Below are 11235 nucleotides of genomic sequence, written 5' to 3'. Positions count from 1 at the left end.
TTAATTCCTCTGTCTATTTTCTATCCGGTATTTGTTAACTAGATGAACGATAGTGGAGTGGATTGCTGATAGAATACGTTTTTTGGTGACAATAGCACTGATAAAATTGCATTTTTTTGCTCCTTAAAATATGTGTCGGTTTGATTTTTGCTTCATTGAATATTGGGTCAATTTAATTTTGGTTGCTTAGATTAGATTTTTAAAATTTTGAGAAAAGTATCAAACAGTCTACTTTATCATTGAGGAACCAAAATCAAACATGCCCAACTATTATTATTATTATTATTATTATTTTTAGATTCAAACATACCCTTTTAGCTATGTCCTTATCCATTTGAACTGCTTAACATACATGCACAGAGCTGATCCTCGTGTCATGTATCCTCACTTTCCTCCTCTCCATCCAGCCCTCCCACAACGTTAATAATGCGCAATACGAATCCCTTTTTCTCTCTTTCCAAGACATTAAGCTAGTAATTCACATGACAGTGATGACACCATTAACAACGAGAAAGAAAGCAAAAAAGAAAAGCTGACTTTTCGCTATAGTTATATCCCTAAAGGGATTACTTTTGAGAATAGACAAACATGTAAGTTCCTCCCTATACTTTTAAGCCTAATAATAAATATGCTACGTAGTAGTGATAAAGATAGACTTTTGAAATCAGATGGTGTTGTTGTTTTTTGACTCCTTTAGGAAAGAGCCACTTGTGGTGATCTCTCGCACTGGCTTGTCGGTGTACCTGATGACATTATAGACCCACGCACCGGAGATAGCCCCAAGAATGGGTGCTACCATGTATATCCATATCCCCCTGTATTCACTGTGTACAATTGCAGGCCCCAAGCTTCTTGCTGGATTCATTGATGCTCCTGTAATTGGCCTGTCAAATAGCATATATAGGATGATCCCAATTTCATTATGTTAGCATACCAAATATGAAGATATTTGTTCATGTAAATTGTACACAATTGTATACATTTGCATGAACAGCCTACAATATTGTACAGATTTGTTTAGTTTATAATGTTAGTGTACATGAACAATGTAAAAACAAAATTTTGCATATTAAAAACAAGGAAAAAGTGTGCACTTAACTGGCGATAATGCCTAATGTGAACATAATTATTTTTTATGATAAGGTTCAATCAGATTAATTGGATTATAAGTTATTACCCTGAAAACATGACGTTAAGTAGGATCGTTGACCCAACAGCAAGGCCAGCAAGCTCTCCAATCTGCATTAACCAAAAAAAAAAAAGTAATTTTCAATGGTGTATAAAGAAATCATAACTGATTGCGTACACAGACAAGCTTTAAAGATATTTTAGTATTACAAGTTTGAAACTAAAGCACGTGGAAGTAGTATAATAGGCAGTTTACTAGATAGAATAAAATTCTTGACGCTACAGGCCAACGAGTTAGAAAAATTAGTGAATAATTTTTGCTCTAAACCACTAGTTTTAGTTACATTACTTTTTTAAACGAGTCAGGAGACATGTTTAAATATTACATACACATAAATAATCTTATAAATTGATTTATTTGGATGTAAACTTTGTCCAAAAACTAATTAACCAACCACAGTTGCTAATTGCTAATCATAAATTATCTCTTCCAAAAAAAAAAAAAAAAAAATTATAAATTGTTTGGTAACTCTATATCAAAATTGGAGCAATATATAGGGATAAGAACTAACAGCTCTGTTATCAGTGGCAACACCGGATATGACAAACATGAGGAAGAATGTGATTATGAACTCAATCACAAAAGACTGCATGTTTGACCCAGCCGGCAGTGTTCCTGCAAAGTGGTTATGCTGCCCTTGGAAGAGCAACCTAAGAGTTCCACTTGCAAGTGTTGATCCAAGGACTTGAGCTGCTATATAAGCAGGCACCTACAAGATAAAAATTTAACAGGAAAAAAAGGGGATCAGATCAGAGAGAGAAATCTGATTTACATAGCCATCACTTTGATCTTAATTAAACAACAGGGTAGTAAATTAGATCAACAGATCAGTTGAGTATAGCATGGTTTGTAGAACATTATGTTAAAATACAAGCATTAAGAGTTTAAGACTGAAAATATACCAAAATTGAACTATGTTTTTTTTTTTGTAAAGATGTGAAATTTTGTTTCTTCATGATCATTTCTTGCAGTAATGATGTGTACTTTTAGCGACGACCGAAACCGAAAAGACTTTTCGGTCGTCGCTAAATACCAAAATTCTTGGAGAGGAGACTATGGTTGGTGTAGTTTACCTGCTTGGCTGGAAATCTTTTGCAAGTGGCAAAAGCAATAGTGACTGCTGGGTTAAAATGAGCACCAGAGATGTGGCCAACAGAGTAAATCAGAACCGTCACGGCCAGTCCCCAAACTATTGCAATTCCTGGCATAGTCACAACCTTGTCCTTGTCCAAATTCACCACCACCGCAGCACAGCCCACAAATATCAAGAAGTATGTACCCACCGCCTCTGCAATCAACTGCCATCAACAAAAATTTCCGTGTTAAATTCTCTTCAAGATTTGTACTTGGTAGAAGAAGTTGCCTTAATTAGACAGAACAAAAAAAAACATATATAGAATATGTTTTTTTGAGGACAATTGGTATATAAGATTTACCACCAGGCCTTGTAGCCTAGTGGTGTCCGGTTTCGTATGTAACCGTTAGCTCAGGGGTTCTATCCTCGCAATTACCCAGCAAAAAAAAAATTTTGGCATATGAGATTTGTTTATCTATATGATATCAAATAGATGAAAGAAGTAAAAGAAACCAACTATGCTGTCTTTCATTTATCACAGAGAAATTAATTACAACATAGTTGTCGGTGAGAATGAGCATGAATTTTTTTTCAAATGGGTTCAAAGGAAAGGCAAATATTAGTACTTGGAAGCAGATGAGGAGTACTCACCTTCTGCATGAAAGGTATAGAGACACGGAAGCCAGATTCACGGCTGGGTTTGAAGGCATAGGTTGGAGTTTCATGATTAACATTCAAAGCAACAGCATCGTTGCCATTGGTTCCTGAATTCTCAGCCATCACTCTTGAGTTTTGACACAAAAAGAAGCTATGAGAGCAAAGGATCAGGGTAGGAGAGAATAATACTCAGCTTTGGCTCTCACAATTTCGGAATGGACGAACTCAACTGCACAAACTGCAATTTATTATGGTTACCAAATGTCCAAAAAGGACTTGGGGAGTGAAAGAGATGTGGAGTTTTTCCAATAAAGAAATATGTATTGACGAATGCCCTTTCTTGCTATTAAAATATCGTATAAAAAAATTCATAGGAGATATCGTTGAAAATTATGATGTTTAGAAGTTGTAAAGAGAGCACAGCAGTAAAGGCTTATTCAACTGCCCACCGCAAAGACTGGGGTAATTGAATGTCATCTCTGTAGTCCGTACACTACTAATTGGACCCTTCCCCCCTTTTTTACTTACGATGACCCATTAGCTAAATGTTAAGTAGGTAGGCACAGGAAATTCTTACATATTGTAGGAGCAATGTTTTCTTCTCTCTCACATGAGAGGTGAGTCTCATGGTGAGATTTACAGATAGGCCCATCCCTCATAGAAGAGGAAGAAGCATTGCTCCTGAGTACCTAAATTTTTTCCGGTAGGCACATACTAATAACAATTGACCTTGTACTCAATTACCAAAAAAAAAAAAAAAGGGACCCTGTCTTGCAAAAATATCAAGACAAAGTTTACTTCTGAACTAGTTTTGAGCTACCTCTTCTGTTCTATTTTGTTCTGACTTATAAAATTATTAGTGTGTATTATTATTCAACTTATGACGCTCTTTCCTAATGATTATTCTTTATTAATTTTTATTATTTAAACAAATCATATAACACATTAAAAAATTATGACACTAAAACCATACATGAATGGTCTCTTTAATCACAACATAATGAATTGAGAGAAAATAGCTCCAAATTAATTAGAACTAACATATTTATAAACGGAAAAGGGTGGAATGAAATTTAGATTTCAAATAAGGGTTTTATTATTGTATGCCCTAAAGGTTAGAAACCATTTTAGGAAACTTTTATAGAAAAAGGAAAAAGTTATTAACTTTTTTGACAGTTTTTTCAATTTTCCATAAAATATTTCTAAAAATGGATGGTTAATGAATACTCTAAAGGCATACATTAACCAATCCCAATAAATAATACTATTGCATTATATTTTAACAAGACTGGGAAGGCTTTGCATTATATAAGGTGGACACACATTATCAATTTTATTATTTGTCCTACAAAGAAATAATCCTTTTGAGTAAGGTGTGGATATGTAGCAAAAGCTTGATAATTGAGAGATTATATCTCCCATGTTCCTGTGTTTTAGAACTTCAGGATTAATATTTTTATAGGCCTAAACATGGAATATATGATCTCTGGCATAAAATTTATTATGCATGATTATTAAATGGTGATGTAATATTGTAAATATATTCATATAGGGGTTCCACAATCGAATCATGATGGATTTGTGCTCAGCCCGCACTCAATCCAGTCACATCAGATAAAGGAGAACAAGACTCACCATCGACTGATAAAGAATTACTATGAATTAGGCAATTAGCCCTACATTCATACATACATACGAAACTATTGTAAAAATGACTCTTGGACTATTCTTAAATACACTTTGAGAGATTTTAGAATAATTAAGTAACAATGACCTACATCATTTGAACTGTATTCTTTTCAATTCGCACACATTTGCTAATAAAATCTACTATCAATAATCATTTTCAACTATCACTTGTTTCTTGATGCCAATAAAATCTTCTTCTTCTTTTTTAAGTAGATTTATTAATGTACATTTATTAATTATTAGTGTACATATATCAATTCAAGTGTATATATATATAAAATAGTCTTTTGAAATAACGAAATACTTAACTTTCACAAATCTGAATCTTCAAATATATAGCAGATTTTGCATGGCATTTCCCTTCCCCTCACGTGTTAATTGAGTGCGACGTTAGCACTTAATTTGGCAAAAAAAAATGCATTGTTCCTCAAATTCCTTGTTTCTTTTCAACCAAACTCCAAATGCTTAATTTATTTAATTTTTTAGAAGGTTAAAATATTATTTGATTTATTTCCATTCCAAATATAGCTCTAGTTCTACTTAAAAAAAATGTATATAACTCTACTTTATTTTCATCCTTAAGATTTAAAAAAGTTCTACCGATGCCCTTGAAAATCCAAAATATTATACATTTCGCCCTTCTATCTACTCTCGTCAATTTTGAGTATGAAGAAAGGGACAAAAATAGAAACGGAACTACATTCCTTTCGTCCCTAAAATATGTATTTTGTTATACACACCAACAGAAAATTTAACAAAATAGGCAATGATGAGTTACATCATACATGTAGTATAAAACTAATAAAAGAAAAAAAAATGATGTATTAGCCATTTAAATAAATTATCTATTTTCAAGAACATATAATACATTTTAATTTAATAAGTTACGTATGCATGGTATAAGAATAATATAAAGAAAATTTGATATAGTAAGTATTTACATGCATAAATTTGTTACAATTATAGGAGGACCATTTGCTAAATATTATATATAGCCATCCACCCCTATTATATACATAGGTTACAAATTAGTAGAAAAAATAAAATTTCTCCTTCTTTTTATGGTAATGACACATTTTCTAGAAATATTTTTTCACGGTTTCTAGGAATTTGTCTCATCAATTAGAGGAACACAACAGTAGAACATTTAAAATATTTACAAAATAACAAAACAAAAAAACTTCAAAAGTGACAAGTTTAAAAGTATAATAAATCTACCTATGTTTTTATTATTTTATAAATTCAATAGTTACAATAAAGAATAGACAATTTAAACACTGAATTTCTATGTTGAAAATACCAAAAATTATCAACCAATTAAATTACAGAACCCTTGACTACGTATGTTAAATCAACTAGCTTATAACTCCATGCATACGCATGGATACACTTAAATATATACAATAAGATGTATAATATTATTCCTATATATATAATTTAAATATTATTGATAATCATTTTTATATTTTGTTAACTATTTAAAAATTTTTGTAAGGATATTATTAGATATAAAATGTAAATTATCCATATTTTTTTATTAAAAAAAATTATTGTGAAGCATTTTTTTTTTTTTTTACAATTCATTTATTCTAGACTCTTTGGTTTTTGTACCTAATAACTTACTTGGATGAATATTTCTTAGATGAATATTTATGATGTGGCCCCACATTTTATTTTAAATTAAGAATAAATAATTTAGAACACATGGCACGAAATTGAAACTCTAATTTAGAATTCTAATTTGAGTTTTTCTCAGTTTCACCTATTATTATATATATAGATTAAATGGAAGAAAACTAATATAAAATGATATAATATTTTATGGGTCATGCTAACGAGTGCCCTTAGGGCACTCCTTAATAATCCATTTTAGGAAAGTTTTGACATCACTTTTATGGGAAATGAAAAAAACTGTCAAAACATTAAATTTTTTTTTTCTTTTCCCATAAAAACTTTCTTTAACTAGATTCTTAATCAATACCCTAAGGGCACTTGTTAGCATTTCTCATATTTTATATATAGATACGATAAGAGTTAAAGCAATATTTAGCATTGTAAGGACTCGATTTGTAACAAACCGTAACAGTGTTGGGTTCGTACGTAAAAAGACCCAAACAATATCATTTGTAGAGCATGGGTTTGAAAGGCTAGGCCTCAGTCACCAGACAATGGGTTTCTCGCGGTGTTCATGCATGATTAAGTCATTTTCGCCCTAGGAGTCTTTCTCCTGGAGGCGGGCTGGAAGGCTCTGGTTTTTGGCCACTTTTCCCAGCCCTTTTCTTTAGCTTCTTCTTTTTCCTTTTATACTGGCCTGTATCCCTTATCCAACGTCCACATGTTGGTTCGGCTTTCCAGGACTGATACTTGTCCCATCAGCCCATACCCAGAGTGGTTGGGGGTGGTTGTAAAAGCTAAAGAGTATGTAAAAAGACCGTAACAGTGTTGGGTTCGTACGTAAAAAGACCCAAACAATATCATTTGTAGAGCATGGGTTTGAAAGGCTAGGCCTCAGTCACCAGACGATGGGTTTCTCACGGTGTTCATGCATGATTAAGTCATTTTCGCCCTAGGAGTCTTTCTCCTGGAGGCGGGCTGGGAGGCTCTGGTTTTTGGCCACTTTTCCCAGCCCTTTTCTTTAGCTTCTTCTTTTTCCTTTTATACTGGCCTGTATCCCTTATCCAACGTCCACGTGTTGGTTCGGCTTTCCAGGACTGATACTTGTCCCATCAGCCCATACCCAGAGTGGTTGGGGGTGGTTGTAAAAGCTAAAGAGTATGGCTCTGTCAGGTGCAGAGCATTGAATGGCAGTAAGGGCACATTTCCCTTTGTCCTTGGTCATTTAAACTATCCAGCGTATCCTACTCTATTGATATAGATATTTTAGATTTTTTTCCAAACTGTTCTTATACCGTTTTTGTCCTTTCTTCCTGGGGGACCTCGGATGTGCCGAGGACAGAATCATCCTCGGCTGTGTCCAAAGACTATTTGGACCTTTATTTGCCTATCCTCGGCTATAACCTTCCTCGGCTCGGGCCTTAGGCCCCAATGAACAAATGGGCCAGGGCCACAAATTATTGGGCCCCACAAGCATGCATTCCATTATGGCTTCTCTTTGCCATTAGGCTAACTCATCAATGAGACTTTTTTTGGTGTGGGTATAATTTTAACATATGACCATCCTTATTTGATAACGAACAACTTTTTTAATTAAACTAAATATTGTTTTATTTCATTAAAAAAAATCCTTTTATTTATAAAAATACAAAATAAAATAAAAACTAAACAAAGTTCCCCTATATTCCTAAATCAAAACAGAGATGGTCCATTATATTACACGAAAAACAATTTTTTTAAATTAAAAATTTTTAAAAATTAAGAGTATATTAAATTTTAATTTATGGAGAGTTGAGGTCAGTAAAGAATTATTTCAACTCAAAAATTTTAAATTGGATTGTAATTATTTGATTTTTCCACTTGGATTGAAATTAATTTATTAAATTTTTTATTATTTTGTTTTTTAATACTGAATTTCTTAATTAAATATCATATTGATTTAAGTATTAATATTTTCAGTTCTATTCCTTATTAGTTATTAGTTAGAACAAAAGGTTCATATATTATGCTGTTTATTTAAAAAAATATAATTATATTCTTAAAAATGTTGAAATTAATTAAATAATTTTTTTGAATCAGCTATCAAGAAAAAATCAACATCGATCTCAACAAACATCAGTTGCGCCCAATAAACTAGTAATAAGAGTATTGAAAAAAATTATTCAAAGCAACACTGTTAGACTTAGAAATTTTTTTGGAATATAAAAATTCGTGGAGTAAAATTGTAGTAATGAATTGTTCATTTAAAAAAGAAACTTTTTTTTATACAAAACCATTATTAAAAAAAAAAAAAAAAATTCTAGATAAAGTTTGCACTGCTAAAGACTGAACCCTAATTTATCTCTAAATCATTTCAAGTTTCATGGGTGCAATTACAACCATTCATGGCACCGAGGCTCCGCCATTGTTTTGTGACTATCAAGAACATAATTACTACAAATGTCTCAAATTTTACTGGAAAACCTGAAGATCGAAGCTAATAGGACAACTTAATTGGTTTAATCTAAACTCACTGTCAAGATTGGATAACCCAAGTTATTGGGTTTTGATAGGACCAAGAATTCTATTTGGATAAAGCATTTTGCTCACTACTTAGGTTTCAGACTTTTGAGCCGCCAGGATGTTCTTGGACAAGTCACAATTCACAAGAGCCACGCTTTGAAGTTTACGCAATTCTGTTTGACGTGTATTCCTAAAGATTATTTTAACGAGGCTATTGTCTCGTTCAAATGACGATTCACATATTCTTTGTTGTACCATACCCAAAAAAAAATATTGTTGTACCATACCCAAAAAAAAAATATTCTTACATATATTCTCTTTCAATTATATTTTATTGATATTTTTGTTTATTTACTTCACTCTTTCTGATTTATAATATATTATATTTTTATGAATTTGTTGCATTTTCATTAATTTCTTTGGGGAAAAAAAAAAAAAAAAAAACATCAACAACAACTCTAGAATTGCCCCTTTTATGACAAATTAAACCATAACTTTTTGGCTTTAGCATTTTAAACCCTAGATTTTGTAGGCCATGGCAATCTAACCCTTCTCTCCATATCTATTGGAGAGAGAGAGAAAGAGTTACGGACAATAGAAATAAGAGAGAGTGAGAGAATATACTAGCTAGACTAAGGGTCTGTTTGGATAGAACTTATTTTGCTGAAACTTAAAACTTAAAACACTGTAGCAAAATAATTTTTAAATGTGTGAATAGTACCGTGGGACCCATTTTTTATAAAAAAAAATTGTTGAAAAGTAAAGTTTGTGGATCTCATAAACAGTGCACAGGACCCACAAACTGATGAAAAGTGACTGAAAAGTCAGAAATATATGGCTACTGTTCATGAACAGTAGCCGTTTGTCCCCCTAAAATGCGTGCTGAAAAAAAAAAAAAAATAGAAAGAACAAGTAACGCCAAACGCAGTAAACGCAACATGTATCCAAACGGATACTAAGCAAAAAAGTGTCATTTGCATGTAATGGGCATTAATGAAAATTTTCTTCCCAATTTATTCCATTAATGACTTTTTAACTTATATGGATGAAAGGTTAAATTGTCATGATTTGTATATTTTGGAGTTTAAAATGGTATAATTAATCACTTAAAATTTAATTTGTCACAAGCTACTAACTTTGGATTTTTTTTTTTTTAACTTTTCCCTAAATTATCCTATTTGTTGTGTGAAATACAAATATTTTAAAAAATACATCATGCTTATATTTAAAAGTATAAATACATATATTAAAAAAATTGTATTATATTTCTTCAAAAATACTTTAATTTAATTGAACTCTAACACTAGCTCTTTTTGGCAATCTAGTTTGTTTTTGTCAAATTTTATTAATATAATCCAACAACAGATTAATCAAAATAAATATTTTAAAATCTTTTTTTTGAGAGAATATTTTAAAATCTTAATATGTGTGTATATATATAAATATCAAATTAAAAAAAATTAAACAATTTAAAATTAATAATATGAGAAAATAGTGTGTCTTTCATTCATTTTACCTAAAAGTAAAATAAAATTTAAAATATATATGCATACACTCAATCCATTTGAGTTACGTAATTGATATCTTAAATTATTTAATTTTTTAACAATTCTTATGAAAATATAAGCATATATGCTTATATTTTCATTTCTGAATTAGAGATTAAAATAATAATAATTTATATGTGTGTATAAATATTAAATCCTTTTTTTCTCTACTCAATGACTGCAAGTACCTCCTCCGTCAGTTTCACCAAGTCAGGATCAGACATATCTATCGGGAAGCAAATAGGGGAGCGGACTATCTCGCCAAAGGAGGCTACAACTTTTCAGGGACTTTTGCTATTTTAGACTATCCTTATTCGGAAGAACTTTGTAATATTTTAAATTCTGATGCTTCGGGGTTGTATTCCTTAAGGCTTACTACCAATACTTCGCCTTTTATGGCTAGTTTATTTTAATGCAATTTACCCCTTTTAACCAAAAATATATATATATATATATATATATATATATATCTCATTTCTCTTAATGCCAGTTTTTCATTGAGATTCTGCAAGAACTGTTGATTGCAAGAATTGTTGATGGTCTGATTGAATGTAGCTGAATTTGAGGACAGCCTCACCTCCAAAACACGGTAGAAAAATAGAGAGAGGTAGATAGAGAAGGGAATAGGAAGACAATGATAAGGGAAAGAGTAAGAGTGATTGATTAACAACTTGCTTGACGGACCTACACTGGGGCAGAGGGGGGCCATTGCCCCACCCCCAAATTATAAATAAATAAATAAAAAAGACTAGTATAAAAAAATTAAGATTTTCCCTAATATATATATATATATATATTTGTGTCTCCTCCTCTCAAATATTTAGATATTGACCTACAAGAAAATAAATAAATAAATAAAATTCATGCCCCTTTAACTACAAAAACAAAATAAAAAAAAATAAATATAGACTAAACAAAAATTACGCACAAAATAAGAAACACTTATTTTGTATGTTATACTT

General features: G+C 31.4%; 1 protein-coding gene across 1 annotated transcript; it reads right to left on the bottom strand.

Annotated features, from left to right (window-relative positions):
• Positions 1-424: 424 nt before the first annotated feature.
• On the bottom strand, positions 425-3241 carry LOC115992677 (aquaporin NIP1-2-like). The gene is made up of 5 exons (XM_031116903.1): positions 2916-3241; positions 2263-2487; positions 1701-1898; positions 1178-1239; positions 425-884 (listed from the first exon to the last, which is right to left on the bottom strand). Exons 1-5 carry the CDS (start codon positions 3042-3044, stop codon positions 665-667), a joined length of 834 nt encoding a protein of 277 aa, XP_030972763.1. The 5' UTR covers positions 3045-3241; the 3' UTR covers positions 425-664.
• Between the last annotated feature and the right edge of the window lie 7994 nt (positions 3242-11235).

This window comes from Quercus lobata, chromosome 5 (genome assembly GCF_001633185.2).
Source record: "Quercus lobata isolate SW786 chromosome 5, ValleyOak3.0 Primary Assembly, whole genome shotgun sequence".
In the NCBI taxonomy this organism is placed as follows: Eukaryota; Viridiplantae; Streptophyta; class Magnoliopsida; order Fagales; family Fagaceae; genus Quercus; species Quercus lobata.
This window is presented reverse-complemented; position numbering and strand designations above follow the sequence as displayed.

Coding starts and splice junctions, on each gene's coding strand:
- LOC115992677 (XM_031116903.1), bottom strand. CDS start 3,044: ATGGCTGAGAATTCAGGAACCAATGGCAACGATGCTGTTGCTTTGAAT. Junction 2,488..2,915: donor CTATACCTTTCATGCAGAAG/GTGAGTACTCCT, acceptor TGTTGATGGCAG/TTGATTGCAGAGGCGGTGGG. Junction 885..1,177: donor CTTAACGTCATGTTTTCAGG/GTAATAACTTAT, acceptor GCTATTTGACAG/GCCAATTACAGGAGCATCAA.